This window comes from Dunckerocampus dactyliophorus, chromosome 15 (assembly GCF_027744805.1).
Source record: "Dunckerocampus dactyliophorus isolate RoL2022-P2 chromosome 15, RoL_Ddac_1.1, whole genome shotgun sequence".
NCBI lineage: Eukaryota > Metazoa > Chordata > Actinopteri > Syngnathiformes > Syngnathidae > Dunckerocampus > Dunckerocampus dactyliophorus.
The window spans coordinates 19,002,524-19,023,681 of record NC_072833.1 but is presented as its reverse complement, the minus strand read 5'-3'; the positions used below and the strand labels follow the sequence as shown (position 1 = coordinate 19,023,681).

Sequence of the window (21,158 nt, the reverse complement as noted above, 5' to 3'; positions counted from 1 at the left end):
ATATAATCCTTTTTAAAATATTACTTTTTTTACAAGCCATCTGTCAAGCCTCAACTTTTCTTCTCTTCCAATTAGAAAATGGTCACATTTAAACACAAGATGTGAACAAACGATCAGTAATCGATGACACACGGAGAAGGGGTGGGATTCAAATCTCCCTATCCTGGGCTTGTTTTGCTGAGAATGAAAGGTTTGAGGCCGTTTCTTGGCAACTCAAAGCTTCACTTCCCTCTGGAGATTTTTCCCAAGTAGTTACAACAATATTTTATACTATTCATAACAACATAAATGATGAGGATGTAATGATAAATTACTCATAAGCATACAAGCAGAAGCATACTTTCTGCATTACATGTACAGTATATAAAATAAAAATAAAGCTATGCTTGTACGTTATGGACATCTCACTTTATCTCTTTGGTTTCTCTTGCAGGTATAAGACGTGCCAATTAAAAAAAACAAAAACATCCACAAGTGAAAGATGCTGAGTGACCCAGGGGGTGTACGGTGAAAGTGGTTCAACAAAACTAGTTTTGGTGCTCAAGATGCAACTCGACAAAACCTAACATTCACAATCAGACTTAATTGGTCCCGTGACGGTGGTTATTTATTTATTTTTCAACTTTATTAATGCTTTACAAATTACACTAACATTGCATCAAACCATGGGCATTAAAAAATAACAGTTGGATAACAAAAACACATAAAAGAAATCATGCAGAAATCGAGATTAAAGAAATAAAAACGTAACAGAAAAGTGATGAATAAATAAATAAATAAAAGATAATAATAATAATAATTAGTGAAATACACCAGGGGACACTAGCAATGAAAATTAAATTTAATTTAAGGATATTGAAGTGGGAGCACAGATTTATAGTCTAGATAGCTTTCTTGTTATTAGCAGAGGATATTGGTTTGAAGTACAGCTTCAGTTCTTTCATGAAAACATAAAAAAAGGGGTTTCACTTTGGCAAATTTACATTTGTGGATGTAGAATTTTGCAAGAATTAAAATGAGATTAATTAAGAAATATTCCTTGTCAGCTGGAGCATCATTCTTTATAAAGCCAAAAAGGAAATTTTGCAGGAGGAGCTCAAAATCACAGCAGATATGATCTAAAATAAATCTACAAACATCTTGCCACACTTTACGGGTATATTCTCACTTCCAAAACAGATGAACAGTCTCAGTATGGGAGTCACAAAAAGCACATTTCAGATCTAAATCATCATACTTGAATTTGATAAAGAGGGATTTAACTGGATAACGTCGGTGAATAATTTTAAATGACACTTCTTTCACTTTGTTAACCACAACAAATTTTTGAGGAAGAGACCAGATTTTTTCCCCAACACAAGTTATTAACACGACTGTTCCAGTAAGTTATCACAGGAGAAACAGAAACAATATTATATTATTATATTAGTGAATATTATATTAGCACGGATTTTACAGTTGTTCTTACTACCAGATGGGTGGAAGCATACTTCACCAACTGGTGAGTCCGTTACGACAGTAAAGGGAGCATCAAGTGTATTAACAGACATACTACTTTTGAAGTTTTGTGCTAAGTGTGCGTTCACATGGAAGGGGGCGTTTGAAGTCATATTCTACTTCGTCTGAAAAGCGAAGCAATCCCAGTCAGCGTATTTCACAAAAAATAAGCACATAATTATTATGGAGCGTTATGAGGAGTTCCCAAAAAATTAGGACGCTAAAAGCAACACTGTCGCCACCAATAGAGCGACGAAGGAAGGCTGACAAAATAATGCTGAGCATGTAATGGGCAAGTTAACACTGATTTATTATACTAACTATACCGTACTAGTCCTTTAATTCAACGCTCAACATTGCACAACTTTAACATTTTAACACTTACCCATTAAAAAATAATTTTAGCAACAACTGAAGCACGTGATCTTGTTGTATATCGTTGTGACCACTAGATGGCAGTGTTGACGTGAGTACTAGCGCAAGGATTGCGGAGACGTTTACCTTTGCTCATGTTGGCCTAATCATTATTTCATATTGCATTTTATTCCTGGTGCTCGTGTGAGCATATCTATCCTATTCCCTCCTCTGAAAATCTATCTCGCTTATAGATGGATAATATCATCAGGGAATGCTCATTTCAATTTTTTTTTCCTCCAAGTCCCCTCGGGAACCTCGTAGGTTTTCAATAAATGCTGACGCCATCTCGGAATTATTTCAACAGTGAAACTGTGGCACTTGCATGGCTGATTTTAAGCTGAAAGCCTGGACATGACCTGGTCCCGACCAGGTTGAGGTTAGCCCAAGTTACCTTGGTGATACAGCTTCTTTAAAAGACAGCTACCTTCAACTCAACACAGCTCGCTAACCCACTAAACTCGCTTCGCAGAATAAACCCTTAGCAACACCTTCAGACTTACTAGCCAGCATGGCTGGAATAAAGTAATTAAAAGCACCGCTGAAGCATCATAGTGAACACAATGACAGGATGTGGAATAAAGGAATAAAAAAAAGGAAAAAACAGAGGACAAGAGGAAACAAAGAGGCTTGTTAGCGATGAACGGGAGATCATCCAGCTGGCAGGATTTCCCAATGAATCAAGGGCAGATGACATTCGCCATGGAGCCAAGGTGCTGATGCTGCAGGCAGACTTACAAGAAAAGTCTATCATATTATCACCAAACAGAAAAGGGGCTTTCAGTTTTGATTTAATGCATCCTGGAGCACAAGAGTATGCATGCATCAGATATTGCTAGTATATGAGTCTATAGTGACCTCAGACATTTCAAAATGTACATACTGTCCTGCAACTTTAAATGAGGAATGATCTTCTGTCGCCCTCTGCTGGATGCCTGCTTGTAATACAAAGGCAACGTCAATTCACCTAATTGTCATCCATTCTAACAATATAAGATGCATGCGCAAGAGATTTATTCAGGATGATTGTCATGAGTGCAGGTGTTTATAAAATAGTCAGGTTTGCAGCTAACTTGATATAGGCTAACATGCAACAAGGCACCAAATTATATATTATAGTTCATACCGCACATTAACCAGAAAAATATTCGTCACTACTACTCTTTGTATACGGTTTAGTACAGCATTCAAATATTTCTGTATATTATTACCCCACGTACATGTAAAAAGTTATGAAATATCAAAATTTACTTCAAGTTTCTGACCCGAGACATAAATCTTCATTCACAAGCACCAATGATAGCAGCCTTCTACCAATCTAGTCTTGACATAAAGATGCATATGTGTGTGTGTGTGTTTCAAGACATACGTTGTACAGTATGTGGAGAGGCTGTGATTGGGTCTGTTAGTCTGTTATTACAAAACTCAATTCAAGTAACACTATGATCTTCTAGCAAACCTAAAATGAGATGATTCTGACGCTAACACTGCTCATGGCCGCCCCTGTGGTACTGATGTGTCCCCATCATCGCGGGAATGGTCAAGAGCGAGCTGAATGGCCCAGACGCTGAGTGGCCTCATGTAAGCCAGAGAGCGATAGATGGCCTTCTCGCAGTAGGCTTCTGGTGTCTGGAAGGCCATGCCCAGCCTCTCCCAGACAGTGCGGTAGCAACCCTCTGCTGTGCGCATGCCTTCCTCCAGCATTCCCTTAAAAGGTATTGAGCCAATTCATGTTTGGGCTTGCAGCAAATAAGAATAGAAACTGTGACTTTTTACCTCATAGATCATAGTGGCGGCCAGTCCGTAAACAACACCGATCCAAACCTCATTTGATTGGACGCTGGAGCGGTCGGGCACGCCCTCGGGCCGCATGCCATTCACCGCACCCATCTGACCTCCAGCGAAGCTCATTACATTCAAGTCAAAAACAGATTGGAGTGCAGTCCGGATTTTTTCTTTAGGAAAAGCCTGGATGGGATGATATTCATAGGCTCTCACTTGTTTCACATGTGGATGCACACAGCCTTCATGCTTCAAGAGACAATACAATAGAAAATAAGCTTCTATATACATTGTGAGTTGTCGGTGTACAGCTTGTAAAGTAGTATAGATTTACTATCCACTGAAAATGAGTTCACGCACAGCCATTATTGTGTAAATAGTTGACAACACAAGTGTATAGCAAGATAATGATAATAGCAATATGATGTGGGGTTGCATGAGTGCTGGGAAGTGAGGAGTGTGAATGTTTAGTGTGAGCACCACTGTTATCTAGCACTGCCTTAATCCTCTTGGGCATGGAATTCATCAGAGCTGTACAGGTTGTTACTGGTACCCTCTTTCACTCCTCCATGATGACATCACTGGTAGAACTGGTGGATATCAGACCCCTTGTGTTCCTCCACCTTCCTTCCAACTGCCTGAGGATGCCCCCTAGATGCTCAATTGTGTAAGTGAATTATAAATAAGGATTCCTTATTTATAAATGGAATATTTTCATAGTTGGAGCATAAAAATCTGTTTATGACCTTCTAAATACAGTTTTTAACACTATTAGAGCCTGTTAGCATTGGGAGAGTTCCTTCTTGTTGTTTTTTTTTTACTACCGGGACTTCTTGCTGTGGTTAATGTAACATTACTGATACAGTACTACATATCAATGTGTCTTTCATATTCATTTTCAATGTGTTTTATATTTGTATCTTATACTTGTATTTTAGTTCATTAAGTCATTTTCATGCTTGAAAATGCTTAATTTAGGCCAAAACACGTCTAATTTGCTTAAATAATAATAATAAATACACATTTTTTAACTAATAATAGGCAATTATTATAGTAGTCAATGATGACACAGCAATGATTTATTAATTAATATATTTTGAAAAACCGTTACAGAATGAAGCTGCTAAATTCAAAGTGCGATGTGGTGAGGGATGACTGTACTGCTATATAAGTTGTTCACAGACGACTCTGAAATATGACCAAGTCTCAAACCAGTTTCTCCAGCAGGTGATTTAATTGATGAGCTTCTTCCCTCTTCTTATAAATTACTTAAAAACTTAGGTTCGACCTACAGTAAGTGGTTTGGTTTATAAATACGGGACTCACTTGAGAACTAGTTATGTGCGCAAGTGGCTTGGTCTATGCCAGGGGTGTCAATCTCGTGCCATGGAGGGCCGAGACACTGCAGTTTTTTTCTCCAACCAGTTTCTCCAGCAGGTGATTCGATTGATGAGCTCCTTCCTTCAAATTAGAGGAAGTGTTGATCATTAAAATCACCTGCTTCAGTGACCAGCTGGAAAGAAAACCTGCTGTGTCTCGGCCCTCCATGGCACGAGTTTGACAAGCTAATCAATTGACTGCATTGATACCAGGAAATAGGGCATTGGATTCAAGCCCGGCAGGCTTTATATGGATGTGTGTTCTTTATATGAAAGATAAAATGTTAAACGTTACTCGATTCAGTCTACCTGTTTGTGACGTCATTGCCATGCACCAGTAGACAACAAAACGCAGTATGGCGGATGGCAGAGGACAAGCTGGCCAGTGAGAAATAATTAAGCGACCATTGCAGTCCAGTGTGTGGAAACACTTTGGCTTTTGAAAAGAGGGAGATGTTCTAAATAAGTCGCTCGCTGTTCGTAGGATATGTAAATGTCAAGTAAAATACCACGGCAACACGACAAATCTCTCCAACCACCTACTAAGGCGCCATGGGATTTCACGTAACGCTGACCGTCCAGGCAAGTAGCAGGTATACCTACTGTTAATCAACCTGAAGAGATGTTGGCTGCACTTTATTTTGATATTAATATTCTATTATTTTTATGCTGAAAAGCAAAAGCAGATGTAGAAGGTAAACCTACTGTTGAAATGTTGGTTGCACTTTTATTGAAAATGTATTGAATATTGAAAATGACAGCAGAAAAGGTTAACCTCCTGTTAATTCAACCTGAAGTGTTGGTTGCGCTCTATACAAATAGAATGTGAATGCATTTGCCCTTAATTGTTCTTTACTTGTTCATATCCATCATTAATTTATACCCGATTCCCGGGAAAACACCAGGAAACTAGGAAACTTCACTGCATTGTCCAGTATCCAGGTATTTATTTCACAGTCACACTGGTTGAATTTCTGGCTAAAAAGTTAATGAATCGACTTAAAGTTACTGAATCATTTCGGATCGTATCGTTCTAAATGAACGAATACCGTCCTTGAATCGTATCAGCAACCACGAATCATGATACAAATCGAAACGTTATTAAAATGCATCGTTACACCCCTAGTATTGTCCTTTGCTGAAATGTGAGAGGCATACTCGCTGTTGTAAGATACTGTATTTCTAATTAGTTACCTGGAAGTCTTCCTCTCCGAGCCCGGATGCTCTTAAGAACCAGTGCCCGGCACACTGGTCGGACATGGCACTGTTCGAAAGGTCCCTGCTGCTGCTGTCGTAGTTGTAGTACTTGCCTAAAATGTCATGAGGAAAAACACACATACAGTATCAAACAAAACATCAACAAGCAGTCAAAGAGTTATGTATTCAGCATAAATGGCTGCTGGGTGTTACCGTTCCACAACAGTTTATCAAATGATGCACTGCCTCTGTCCAAGAGGTCTCTGTAGCGTTGGTGCGCCTCCTCACTGTTTACCAGTGTGGCCATTTTGCACATGACGCACAGCGACGCCAACCACAGCCCACCACAGTATGCACTGCAACACGTCAATGCAATGAATGCATGTGATAGATGAGCACGCTGGTTTGCAGAAAAGCACATTTGCAGGCCTTGGTGTTTATTATATTAATTATTCTAATATATCCTTGACCTAACAGCTCATATGAAGCAGGCAGAGCGCCAACATGCTGGAAAATCCCACATATGCTTTCTTTTGTCAGGAGTTGCATTTCCTATCTTGGTTTCCTTCCTCCTCCCAACTGCATGCAGCCCAGTGCAGACATGAAGCCACACAACATACATGAGTGCTATTCATAGGGATATCTTGGAAGAATAATGAAGTTATTCTAAATTCTCACCTCGGCCCAGTTACCGTCCAGCCGTCATACGTCTGGTCGGCAAAGCCAGAGTTCTCAATCAGGCCATCTCCATCCAGGTCGAACTTCAACTCTGACTCCATGACTGCCTAGTAGAGTGCAGGGAAGAGGAAAAAAACAATGTTGTTGAACTGTTTTCTATTATAAAAAGGTGATAATAACTTTCAGGCAGATACCTGGCAGATGGGCCACATGTCCTGCAGATAGTCCCTGTCCTGGGTGAGGTGATAGTCCCTGTAGACCTGCAGGACAAACTTCAGGTTCAAGTCCTTCCAGTAGGCTGTGTCATGAATGAGGTAGGCGTTCACCCTTTGCCACGGTTCATCATCTACAAAATATGAGAAAAAGGAAATAAGTGAGTCATTTACTGACATCATTTTAAAGTCAATATTGCTTTGTGTCGGTGTACCTGGGTCTCCAATGTCGTGAGGCACCACATTTTTAGCCTTGACAGCAGCGTACTGACCGTTCATCAGATGCAACCTCTCTGTGACATCCTGCTGGACCACACTGCCAGCTGAGAGGAGATTCAGGTCTGGCATCAGGTCAAGTTTAATTGGAAAAAAAGGTGGAGGAGGGCGTAGGCTTCTCACCAATGTCATACTGCACACTCAAGGCAAGTTTGGGCCACAGCATGATCAGTGCAAAAGAAGCGTAGAAGTGCACGTCGTATGTGTTGTACATTCTGTACTCTTGACCTGAGAGACAAATTGTCACATTTTTTGGTGAAATTGCAACTGGCTTAAGTCAAGGTGTGTTCATTAAACATACCTTCTAAGTAGGCAAAGCGGCCGTACTCTTTAATGACGGCAGGCTGAGCTGGCAGTCCTCCATCTTCACTGCGCACACCGCCGCTGATGTCGGCGTCCTCTTGCAGCTCCGTCCACACCGTCCCACCGTCGGCCACAAAGTACAGCTCGTTAAAGAGGGCTGACTTATACCAGGAGGGGAGAGAACTGCAAATGTAAAGTAAATATTATCAATATTGCCCACATACGTAATCGGAGTAAACATAGCAACAAGAGCGATGCTATTTTCTCCTTAGCTTTCACGTGATTACACCATTATTTTGTGAGCTACCGATCTTGCAGTATGGGTGTTTGCCACTTCTCAATGCTGTTCTCCCACTCTGTGTAGTGAGTCAGGGCATAGTGGCTGAGTGAAGGTGACGCATCCCCTTTGCTCCCAAAGTAACGGGTGTACCTCCTGGAAGCAGAAAAACCTGCATGTTCTTTTCCCTCCATACGTTCAGTAGTGCACGTCGCTTCTACAACATACCTGTGGTGCTCCCTCTCTCGAGACCCAAAGGTGATTTTGGGCATGTCCCACGCCAGGCAGAACTCCAGGGTGTTCCGGCTGTGAGGCAACACGGAGCAGCCAACAGCCAATGCTGCTGCCACCTTCTCTCCTTTGGGAGTCGGCGGGCTGGAGCCTGCAGGAGGAAGTTGGGTGATTTGTCACAAAACAATAATAAAAAAAAAGGCTGTCTTTTAAAGTAACCTTTTTGCACTGTAGCTCCCATAGCTCCTTGTCCAACTCCTTTATGTTAACATGGTTGTATGTGATAGATGGCATTTATTATGTTAGTGCAGTGTTACAGTGGATATGTAAAAAGTACGGCTGTCAAAAATAACATTAACGATAGCAATACATTTATTGTTTAAAAAATCTGCATAATTAACAGAAACACATCAAGCCATACCCCTCTGTAGTGTAGCATCCCCACAGTCACACAGTCTGACACTCTTTTATAACTTTAATCTGACCTGAATGTACCAACAGCAGTGCAACAACACCATATACTGTAGAGCGCTGCTTGAAAGTTTGTGAACCCCTTGAGTAGTTTAAATGATGATTACCATGATTTTCTTACTTTATCACCACTTTTTATGTATGAAATGTAAGGTATATGTTTACCAATAACATGTACTTAAGTTTAAGCAGCTTAAAAACTACATCAAACATGGTGAAAGCTAACCCCCGGCTGCTGCATTTGTAAGTCAAGCAGGTAACAAACACAAGGGTGCACACATTTGGGTGCTAAATAAATTATTTAAGCAGTCCAAGTAAATTAGACATGCTTGGGAAAGGATTTGGCCTGCATTCATTAAAAGAGAGAGGAATCCAACCAAACCACTGTGGTCAAATTCAAATCAACAATGCCAAGAGCAATGGAAATATCCGAAGGCATGAAAAAGAGGGTAGCGAGAGTCCATCAGATTGGAGAGGTCTATAAGACCATCACCAAAAAATCCCAGCTCCAGCCATTCACTTTAAGACAAATTACACTGGAACCTTGGTTAGTGTCAATAATTTGTTCCAGAATGTCCAACTCTAACCAAAACGGACACTAACCAAGTCAATTTTTCCCATAAGAAATCATGTAAATCCACTTAATCCGTTCCAGAAAGCACAAAACATGTTTTTATAGTTTCACAATTATAGTTTGGCATACAGAAAACAATTCAAAATGCATTGGGGTCATTCTCCTGAAAAGGGTACCAAAAGCGTGACAACGCAAGCAAAAATTAAAAGTGTTACTTTCTAACCAATTTGCATATTATAATAAAGGACCGCTTGTTCTGTTTTCAGTTTATGAAGAAAAACCTGCAAGAAAATATCACATTTTGGTATATTTCAAAGCAGCAGGGCACTGTTTACTGAAATCTGACATAAAAAGCTCTAATTTATTTACTTTAAAAAAATTATTGATGTGCTATTTGTTTGAGTAAATAAATGATTTTATGTCAAAGGTTTCGAAAAAAAACTTGACATTTGTACATGTGCATGTCAAATTTTCCGTGTGACTATCAAGTGCCTCAACATTTCTTTACTTTATCCTGTGCAAACACATAAACAGTAATAAAAAATGATATTGTGTACTTTGTGGTTTATGATGGTCAGGCTTTTTCTGTGAAGTTTTTTTTCTCCAGCTTACCATTTTTGGTGTTGTAGGGCTGACCAGGACGTGACATAATGGCGACACGTATGCTGCACCTAACACAGAGCTAGTGAATGGACCAAATTCTGATGCGCAAATGGACCGAAATTGACATCAGATCATTTTTTATACAAAAGGGATACGAAGAAAAAGTATTCAACACTGTTTACCCTGTTTATTCAATATGTTTGCAGTATATTTTTAAATGGCTGTAGCTTCAAATCACTGTAGTTTGTTTGTCATGCCCCTCAAAGTGAGAGCACCTTCTCTGGTGCCCTTTTCAGGAGAGTCACCCATATGCATACACATACTGTAAATGATGAATGAAAGGGATAAATTAATATTTAAGGTTACTTTTACCTTCCTTGAAGACATGATTCTTGACGTGACTGTTCCCACAGACCAGCAGGGCTAACTAAAAGCACTTTTAAACTGTCTAAATTCCAGTAGACAACACACTTCCAATACACCATTGTAGCATATCTGACACTTGTTTAAAATGGTTGAAAAGTAGAATAATGTGGGACCTTTAAAGAGGCTGACCTGTAGGAGAGTCCAGGCGTCCATCTGTGATGAGGTCACTCCACAAGCTGCTGCAGGTTCCTTTTGGACGGAATGCAGTCTGATGGCTGATTTCCTTGTGAGGCTGAACAAAAGCAAAACATTTTACCGGAATGCGCATGTGCAAGGGAACCCTCAAAAATCCACATAGGATATCAAACCTGCCCCCGTGCTGCGATGCATAAAGTATAAGGGTTCACAGTGGTGGAATGATGTAGCAAGACACCAGACACTGCCTCCCCCTCCTTTTCAAGATGAAATGGTTCATTCCAGTGGCCCCCGCCTTTGTCATCCTTGTGTCCGGACCCATTGACCATGGTAAACATAATGGTGACATCCAGGGCGTAGTCGTTCTTGTTCTCCACGTCCCAAACAAACACCGCCACTGGCAGGCTGGAGTCCTGTAAGGAGTTACTGCGTCACAGTCTTGTCGATTACAAAGCTAGTGATTAGCTAGTAATTGCACTACAAATTTGATGTGATCTGTTCCGTATCTATCTATCTAGTGAATGTGCGTCTCCTACCTTGTAGTCATGAGGAATGACGGGGGAAACCTGTCTGCAGGTGAGCGTGACATTTTGCCCAGGGAGGTGATAGACAGTCCAGGCGCGTGGGTACAAGGCGTGATAGAAGGCGTACTCGCCGCAGTAGCCCCAGTTCCAGCCCTGCAGCGTCGGAGGGCGCTCGATGGAGAGCACCTGCTGGTAAACTGTTTGGCCCCCGCGGCGTAAACACACTGTGAACTAAAAAAACAACAACAACAAAATTATTTTTAAGACAGCTTCTTGTAGTGCATAATGTGTCATCTTTTCCAGTAACATATGTACCTGATTGGCGGTGACAGTTTTGTAGTGGTACATCCCAGGGGTCAGCTGCCACCTGCAGAACTCCCCCCTCCATCCTCTGGTGATGGTACCTCCTCCAATACCTCCAAGCGGAGCCCCTACCAAATGTCAATGACTTCATTGTCCACTCCTTGCAAATTCATGAGGCAGTGTTTTGCCATGCAGTTTAGCCGCCACAAATAAATTTGAACCGCCACAGATAGATAGATTAGGCGCTACCTGTTTGTCCTCTCTCATAAACACATTATAATGGGGCTCAAACACATTCTTGTGATGCCATACATTAGATGTTTGTATTTATAGAAAAGTTTTATGGGTATAAGGGTGCGTATTACTATGCATTCTTTCCCCACGTTTGGAACTCACACCAAGCGATGCCCTACGGTGACAACACGAAACAAAGGTCAAACCCCAAAACTATCAAGTACGTAGCACCACAAAAATTTCACACTGTATAAGCCTTCCTCTAATTGTAGATATATTTTATATATATTAAGGATGCGCTCATCGATTGCCTACCGATTAGTATCGGCTGATTTCCGTAAACACGTGTATAGCATATGTCGATTTCAAAGCTGTTCACAAAAACTGGTTTCCGTACGATGGCGACATGACGATTCATGTCAAGACAACACAAACATGACATGAATGTGCATGTGTGCTGTGTCACGTCAGGTCGCCAACACCCATATTGAGCCGACAAGGGACGCACTTGGTCCCGTATTGGCACGAGAATCGACACTAGCATGTAAAACCACAACGATTTCAGTTTGACAGCTTGCCACAGGTTACGCCAATCGATGCCAGCGTGTCTGATCACTCCCTTGTTTGATCTATTGGTGTTGAACAGAAGATGAGGACTTTGATGGATTTGTGGATGAGGATTGATCAAAAATAACGTGAGTACATTGTTAAATTCTTCAATAAAGTACAACCGAACTGTTTTGCTCCTCCTGCCTTTTTGAAAACATACGCTAGCATGCATGCTAGTCTATGTTTGACCATGCCTGCGCCCAATAATACGGTGCGCCTTAAGTATGTGTTAAATACAGAAATAGCACCTGTAACTGAGACTGCGCCTTTTAATACGGTGCGCCTTATGGTCGCGAAAATATCGCAATCGCTCGCCGTATCACTGCACGCTGCCGCCAGCTGTCAACTGTTGCGCACTTTACCATCACCTGTTTCACAGTGTTTACTGCTGGGATAGTCAAAGTAAACATGTCTGACTACGAAACAAATAATGGCGACATTCCTTTGAGCACAAAGTCAATGGGATACCTTTATCAACACCAAAAATCAACAACTGGAAACTGCATTTTCATGCTTCATTTTAAAAATAATTCAACAACAAAAGCTAAGCAGTTTTATGTTTTGCATTTTGTTCCCTTACTATACCAAGGTCTGCACCGCTTATCCTCATTAAGGGCGCGGGGGTATACTGGAGCCTATCCCAGCTGACTGGGCGACAGGCGGGGTACACCCTGGACTGGTCGCCAGTCAATCGCAGGACACATATAGACAAACAACCATTCACACTCACATTCATACCTATGGACAATTTAGAAAACAATTGCCTTCTGCTAGTTTGAGCCTTTTCCTGCTCTAAAAAGTTGTACCTGTACTTTGTTCCTGCCTCTGTAGTCTGGGATCACGCTCTAATTTATCGCTCTTCTCAACAAGCAGCAGGTCCTGTTATGCCCTACTCCCCAAACTAAAAAAAACAGGTCCATCTTGCTTGTGACATTTAAAAAAACAAACACGCAACGCACACACACACACACACACACACACACACACACACACACACAAAGAAACGACAAAAGAAAGTTAATTTGTATTTCTAAACATTTGTTTTGCTTTTCATGTTGTTTGCTCACTTTTTGTCTCCCCCACTGGGTCCATAAAAATGACAAGGACATACATCATGCAAATGAGATAATGATGTCATCTAGCTACACATCACAGATAGCGAGGCTGCAGTCTTGTCGGAAACACTGGAATGACACCTTCCTGACAAAATGTAAATGTAAATGTTGCAGCGCCGCGTGAACCCACCGTATATTTGCCGCAATGGTTGGGCATGAAACATATCGATGAATGGCGCCTTCCTTTCCACCTGTGTCTTCTTGTACCACCATTTTAAATACCTGGATGAACACAAAAGGGTCCATTATTAGGTGATTTCCTACATTTCTATGGAAAGATTGCTGGACTTAAAGCTAGGCCATATTCATGTTGATTTGAGGAGAAAAAATTATTGATGCCATTTTGGAATAATACTACATAGAAAAATGCATACTAAATACTTTCTGAATGTACTATATTTTCCAAAATGTTCAAGGAAAACTGTACTTTTTTTTTTTAAATATAGGCCATCATCCACGTTCCTGAAACATGACCACACGTCTTTCACTTTTCTGTGCATTCTAAAAGAGAGAAAAATAGCTAAAAAACAGCTAGCATGTGGGCGCTAACATATGGGACACACCTATTTTGACTATAAAGCCCTAAAAAACGGCAACAGTGTTACTGTAGCAGCTAACACGAAGAACTATTTTTCTGGCATAGTGACGCAGCGACTCATGCCACAACCGAGCCATAAGGGGCCCACTCCAAAACAATGCGACAGGACACCTATCTGTACTGACTAGGAAACAAGAACAAGCAAATGAACAACTACAAATAGACAAGCAAATTATCTGTTAAGTATTAGCCCATATTCCATGTTTGGTTGATACACACTTAGATGGACTGTGTTGTAATATCATGTGCTACAGTATGTGCTCCATGTATCACAGTCAATATCATGGTACTACATACTCGATGGAATGTTGTATGGTCCAGCTAGTCTGGGGTGTCTTTTCCAGTTTATTTTGGGTATGTGGAAAAAAAGTTTCGATCACTGCAGGGTTTGTTAGCGCTAACCATTCTTTGTTCGTTGTGATGCAATCTCTTGGATCAATGTCCTCCTTGCCATACACACGAAGCCTTTCCATCGATGGTAACACTACACCACTCAGTGCAGCGGAAACACTCAATTTCTGTCGGTGTAGCTTGGCAAGCTCCACATTTACACCACCAAGTCATGCCGGTGTAATGAATTGCCCCCCATCTGCTCCTACGTTTCACTCTCTCTTCTTGTGGGCTCCACTTCTAAAACCTGTAGCTCATTCTCCGTATTTTCAGGCTCCAAAAGATAAGGTTCTAGATCCTCATTTGTCCAAAAGAAGCTGTCAGTGGCGGCTCTCACAACGTCTGGTATGATTAGTAGTTGCAAACAGACACGTGCTTTCTATGCTGCCAATGTTGACGGAAGTTGCGTGAGCGTCAATGGGCTCTGTGAAAATCAATGCGCCCAGGAAAGAAGTTCTGCTAAGGTTTTAAATGATGAAAATATGACAAAATTCTGTAGGTATTACAATTTATCATGAATGTACTTGTTACTGCATGGTCACAGCATGTATATAAAGCCATGAAACTGAGGTTTTTTTAGAGGGCTTTATAGTCAAAATAGGTGTGTCCTATGACATGCATTGTTTGCTCCCTCTGTTTTTCTCTCTTTAAAATGCACAGAAAAGCGAAAGACGTGTGTTCATGTTTCACGTAAGGACTGTGGATGATGGGCGAAATTCCAAATGTGATGCACCACTAATGCTGCTAATAATGATGCAAAAGAAATACTGAACCAAAGATACATTGCAGCTACAATCATGTGATGACTGGGACATTTTTCATTCTCAAACTAAACAACAGATCAGCCCACCCATGCAGCTCCACTTAAGTAGGGAGCAATGGAATCCATCACAGCATGTCATCATGGCAATGGCAGGATACTCTATTCTTTTTTCCCTCCAGTCTTGTTATTCCACAGGGTGAGCAAGGACAGGGGCAATGATTTAAATGCTATCTATGTTTGCTCTGTTCCTTTCCTACTATTATTAACAAATGTATGTAAAAGACTCCACAATTTAGAAGCTTATTACATCCATCCATCCATCCATTTTCTATACCGCTTATCCTCATTAGGGTCGCGAGGGCATGCTGGAGCCTATCCCAGCTGACTTCGGGCGACAGGTGGGGTACACCCTGGACTGATCGCCAGCCAATCGCAGGGCACATATAGACACAGCCAATCGCAGGGCACATATAGACAAACAACCATTCACACTCACAGTCATACCTATGGACAATTTAGAGTCGCCAATTAACCTCACCTGCATGTTTTTGGGAATGTGGGAGGAAGCCGGAGTGCCCGGAGAAAACCCACGCGCACACGGGGAGAACATGCAAACTCCACACAGAAATGCCCAGGAGAGAATCGAACCCAGGTCTTCCCGATCTCCAGGCTGTTAAGCTTATTACAGTGTATTGTAATATAGTGCCTATAGTACACCTATTTCGATCTCCCAAGAGGGCTACAGGTGTGCCTTTCACAATCCTACTGTCTTTCTTTAACAACCGGCCTTTTCTGTCAACACCGGTGCAATAATTAACGAATGTTGCCGTGGCGACAAAGCTGCCACGCCTTGGATGGAAAGTGGGAAAAGCTGAGCAGGCAGGTTGTTTGTCCGCCCGATTGCAACATGCATGCATGCAGAGCGACTTGAAAGTTCACTGTGTTCACATGTGTGTGATGTGACAGATTTCTGTGCATTTCAAGTGTTATGGCAGAACATTTTATAGCACAATTTGCTGGTTTGTCAATATCAATACTTCGCAGCAATACAGTCAACACACTACATTTTTTCGCATGTTTAACCTCAAGTGGTTTGAAATGAGGGCTCGCCAGAGGACTAAATGACATTTCTGCACTTCAGGTGACACAGGGAGAGGTAGGACAGGTAGAAAGATCCACTTATAGTAGTTAATACGGCATATGAAAATGTGTCTTTTTGAGCCATTCACAATGCATGAAGGCTAAGTTACAAACCAGATCCTCACCTGATTCCAAGTCCATAGTGCTCCACAAGATTACTCAGCGACACATCCTTGGCTTGGAAAGGCTTCCTCTTCTCCTTGAACTCATGGGCCAAACAGATGCGCCATCCTGCCGTGGGCACTCTGTGACCTTCTTCCTTGGAGACATACCTGCTCATGAGGTCTGCTGTGGATTTCTCCCCCCAATCTGCACTCATTTTGAAGTATTTTTTTGGGGGGCAAACAAAGTCCAAGCAGGGAAGCAGCAGCTTCAGTGTTTACAAAATGACACTGTCACTACCTTTAGTCAACCGTGTGTGTTTGTCATAGAAACAACACAAAATGTTCAAGGAGAGCTTCACAATGAGTCAAGTCTCCACTTTGACACAAACCGGTTTGACACTTATGTTTATTTCTGGGTCAGGGGCAAACCGGATATTAAAGCGCCTTTAAGTAGGTGGACCTAGCGCCATTATATATGAAGTTTAAATTCAAATCCGCCTGCAAACCTCTTCTTTGTGCAGCCTGGGATGCTGTTTGTTGGCAATATAACAGCAGACGCCAAAGCAGGAGTGACACCTACAATGAGATAAAAGACAAACACTTCAGTTCAACAAATCTAGGCTGTCAATTAAACACATGTAGAGCTTTGAACTATTTGGGTGCTTTTCTGACTACACTTGTGGAACACAAGACCAGAGCAGGTTGCTGACACCCTCAACTTGAATCCAGGTCCAGAATGATCTGAACATGTCGATGACAAAGATGAAGAAGGAGATGAAAGAGCAAAAGCAGGAAGCTGTAGCACAAATAAGGCAAGATCTAAGTGGTCTGCTAACTAACACAGATTGAAAATATACAATCACAGAACAGCCTCAAGAAGAGATTCTCAGAGGTCCATGATGAAGTAATAAACCATAAGGAGGAAAATAGAGCACTGTGCAAGCATACCAAGGCACTATGAGAAGATATAAAAGGTACTACAAGATGATATAAAGGTACTACTGGATGATAATGCAGCCTTGCGCGTCGCTCGAGGAAGAGAAAGAAGCAACGGAAAAAAAATCATTGACCAAATGAAAAATATAATTGAGGAGATGGATCAGAATGCAAGAATGAACGATGTGATCCTCATGTGGCTCCGAATTATAAGAAACTGAAACGTAAAAACGTCTACATGAATGAGCATCTGACAAAACGCAACGCTGACATCGCCAAGAAAGCACGAAACTTGAGGAAGTGGGGAAAGATGCAAAGTACTTGGAGCATTAATGGCAAAATCTACATCAAGCTAAATGGAGGACCAATAGAGGCAAGAGTCCTTGTTGTCGAAGATATTTCAACAGTCTGGATAAATACACTCCTGATCAAAATCTTAAGACCAGTTGAAAAATTGCTAGAATTTGCATTTTGCACATTTGGATCTTAATGAGGTTTTAAGTAGAGCTACAATATGCAAAAGCAAGAAGGGGGAGTGAGACAAAAAGCACTTTGGAAAAGTAATTTATTGAAAACAACAATTAAACTGAAATAGGCTGTTTATCAGCTGATCAAAGGTTTAAGACCATCACTCAAAAAATAACAAAAAACTCTCCAAACCAGAACAAAAAATGTTCTCAGTAGGACTCAGCAATGAGTAGCTCCATGCTTGATGCGAGTGTTTCCAGGAGGCTAGTGGGAACATTGCTCCAAGTGGTGAAGATGGCTTCACGAAGGGCATCAACTGTCTGGAACTGATGGCCATTTTTATAAACTTCCCTTGCCATCCATCCCCAAATGTTCTCTATGGGATTTAAATGAGGGGAACATGCAGGATGATCCAAAAGAGTGATGTTATTCTCCCTGAAGAAATCCTTGGTCAAGCAAGCATTGTGAACTGCAGCGTTGTCCTGTTGAAAAACCCAGCTGTTACCACACAGACGAGGGCCCTCAGTCATGTGGGATGCCCGCTGCAACATCTGCACCTAAGCACTGCCATTTGACGACCCTGCACCACCTGAAGCTCCAGTGTTTTACTGAATGAAAAAGCATCCCAGATCATGATGGACCCCCCTCCACTGTGGGTAGAAAACCTCTCAGGAGGGATCTCCTTGTCATGCCAGTAACGTTGGAAGCCATCTGGACCGTCAAGGTTACATTTTTTCCTCATCAGAGAATAAAACTTTTTTCCACCTTTCAATATCCCATGTTTGATGCTCCCTGGCAAAGTCTAAACGGGCAGTTTTGTGGCGTTGAAGGAGACGAGGTCTTTGAATTTGTTTTTGTTTTTTAAACCTTATTCCCGCAGATGCCGTCTGATGGTTATTGCGCTGCAGTCGGCACCAGTAAGGGTCTTAATGTGGGTGGAAGACCACCCTGTGTCTTGATGGACAGCCAATCGGATCCTCCGGCTCAGCGCAGGTGTGATTTTTTTTGGGTCTACCGCTTGACTTTTTTGTTCCATAATGCTCAGGATCTTTCAAAAAATGTAGAATGACTAATTTACTGCGCCCAACCTCAGCAGCAATGGCACGCTGCGAGAGGCCTTGCTTATGCAGCTCGACAATTCGACCACGTTCAAAAAGAGAAAGCTTCTTAGCTTTAGCCATCAGGAGGGCATGAAAGTGTGAATGCCTGACAGAAAATTTACATTTTGAGCAGATTTTGGCTTTTATAGCCTGTGGTCTTAAACTTTTGATCAGGTGATAAACAGCCTATATCTTTTTTTTTTTTTTTTTAATTACAAGTTCGAAAAGATTTTTGTCTCACTCCCCCTTTTTGCTTTTGCATATTGTTGCTCTACTTAAAACCTCATTAAGATCCAAATGTGCAAAATGCAAATTCTAGCAATTTTTCAACTTCTCTTAATATTTTGATCAGGAGTGTATTAAAGATCACATCACCATGACAACAAGGAACATGGCAGATACAACCCACAGACTAAGAACAATGCAGTTGGAAGGACTACATTCATAACATTTGATATCACTGCCATGTTACGAGGGCCTGCTGAACAAATCCTACTGGAATTAGGAACCCATGTAACTACATTCAATGACATTCAAAGTAGGGTTGGGTGATATGGACCTTAGCATGTTTCGCGATATTTCTGGGATGCATCACGATATGACAACATAATTAAATTCAGCGGGGTCTTATATAAAAACCTACAAACCTTAACCCATATAATTAAATACACTTGTCTCGAATTGTAAAGTACATTTATTGGTAACAAACAGTGCATTTAGTAGTGTCTACCAAACGAGATCAGAGCAAAGTATTCAGAATTCAAGTATACAGTTTAGTAGCAACTGCAAATTGCAAAACAGTAATACAACTAAATATTGTCCTGTTTGACGGAGTATAAAGGCATAATCACGTCTTTGGCTAAATATTATGACACTGTATCAGTCAGTTCATGCTATCGTTTACTTTTCTTGTCATAAGGAAGGCTTTGCGCAAAAGCGTTTTGTGACAGAGTACGAGTACAGAACAGTGCAAGTCATGCCTGATTTACATATCGTATTCGAAGCACTACGTCACCATAGCGACAAGCATTCAAAGCATTGTACATGTTATAACACATCCTTTCACATTCATTTTTGTGTGTGTAATTAACGCATGCGCACCAGAGCAAGTATGCCTCTGTTATGACGGCAGACCCACACATAGTCACACAGCGTCTGACGGTCTTTTAGAACTTCGATCTAACCTGAACACATCAACACCCGTTCATCCTGAGAATGACACTTCCTCATTCTCATTACAAGAACGTGAGATGCATTCAGCGGCACTCCTAACATCACAAAAACGGCTTTATAATGTGTGTGCGCGTAAATAAACAGGAAGATAAAGAAAAACATGAGGTTGACATTCTTATCACTCACTTCCTAACTATTAATGTATGCACAATTTGTTACATTTAAGTATGCTGGAAAATACACTGAAAACAAGTAAGTTTAGCTTAAATTACATTTTGTCTTGAACGCAACCCCTAATTGCTCATAATGACACGGTTGAAAGCGTGATTCAAATGTTATGCTACTATTAAAGAGACATTTTTAGAGTTGTGTGGTATCTTTGATTGACATATTCAGTTCATTTGGAGCTGTTAACACATACAAATATATAAAATCCTGCCCAACAAAAACATATTTCAGACAGCTGCTAACGGAGAGTGATCACAATTAATTAAATTAAAACCTGTAATTATTCTAATCCTTTAATCCTAGTTTTTATATGTCAGATTTTAGCAAGCTAATGTTAGCATGATAGCATTTCAGTTGTTAATAAACGTCCCACAATTCTTGTTACTCTGACTTTCTAATCATTCATGCATTCATTCTACATTTCAGCACATTTCCACAGCATTTTAGTTCTACTTCAGCTGTTTAGGTTCTAGCCGTTTCAGCAATCATCCACTTCAATTGCATTTCAGCCCAGCTTCAGCTCTTCAGCTTCCAAACTACTCCTCCATGCGTGGTACATTTCAACATTCATATATTTTAACACCATTTCAGTTCTGATTCAGCTCATTAGCATTCACACGCACTATCTACTGACATCGCATCATCTAGTTACTCTTGTTGTTACTGGTTTTAAGGAGCGAGAAAGGTACACTCTTCAGCCTTTCCTTAAAAAACTAACTAGTTATCTGAAGTGGACATATTATCATCAGCGTACCTTCAAGAGCAACCACAGGCGTTTAATTTCAAATTAATGGAGCGTTTTCTTATGCTAGCAGCCAGGAAGTCAACTGACTGACAGCAAGCTAGCTTACCCGGACCACCGCACACAATCAATCGGGGATACCATTTTGGCTAAAAAAGGGGGGGGTACTTTTTGATCTATCTAGTTATGGTCGTCTGATATCACGTGACAATAGGACAGTTATTAATGTATACTTTGTCGCATTCCACCACCCAAGTTTAATGCATTGTTAATTAA

At 41.0% G+C, this 21,158-nt stretch overlaps 1 protein-coding gene across 1 annotated transcript; it reads right to left on the bottom strand.

Annotated features, from left to right (window-relative positions):
- Positions 1 to 1,144: 1,144 nt before the first annotated feature.
- On the bottom strand, positions 1,145 to 21,017 carry gba2 (glucosidase, beta (bile acid) 2). Its single transcript, XM_054753518.1, has 18 exons — positions 20,895 to 21,017; positions 16,257 to 16,811; positions 13,371 to 13,462; positions 11,295 to 11,410; positions 10,992 to 11,210; positions 10,629 to 10,868; positions 10,450 to 10,552; positions 8,244 to 8,397; positions 8,046 to 8,171; positions 7,737 to 7,921; positions 7,559 to 7,663; positions 7,375 to 7,482; positions 7,142 to 7,293; positions 6,948 to 7,054; positions 6,483 to 6,625; positions 6,267 to 6,382; positions 3,688 to 3,879; positions 1,145 to 3,618 (listed from the first exon to the last, which is right to left on the bottom strand). The coding sequence occupies exons 2-18, from the start codon at positions 16,448 to 16,450 to the stop codon at positions 3,403 to 3,405; spliced, it is 2,568 nt and encodes an 855-aa protein (XP_054609493.1). The 5' UTR covers positions 16,451 to 16,811; positions 20,895 to 21,017; the 3' UTR covers positions 1,145 to 3,402.
- Between the last annotated feature and the right edge of the window lie 141 nt (positions 21,018 to 21,158).

Coding starts and splice junctions, on each gene's coding strand:
- gba2 (XM_054753518.1), bottom strand. CDS start 16,450: ATGAGTGCAGATTGGGGGGAGAAATCCACAGCAGACCTCATGAGCAGG. Junction 11,411..13,370: donor ACCATTGCGGCAAATATACG/GTGGGTTCACGC, acceptor GACATTTGGTAG/GGGCTCCGCTTGGAGGTATT. Junction 7,483..7,558: donor GAGTGTGCAGTATGACATTG/GTGAGAAGCCTA, acceptor ATCTCCTCTCAG/CTGGCAGTGTGGTCCAGCAG.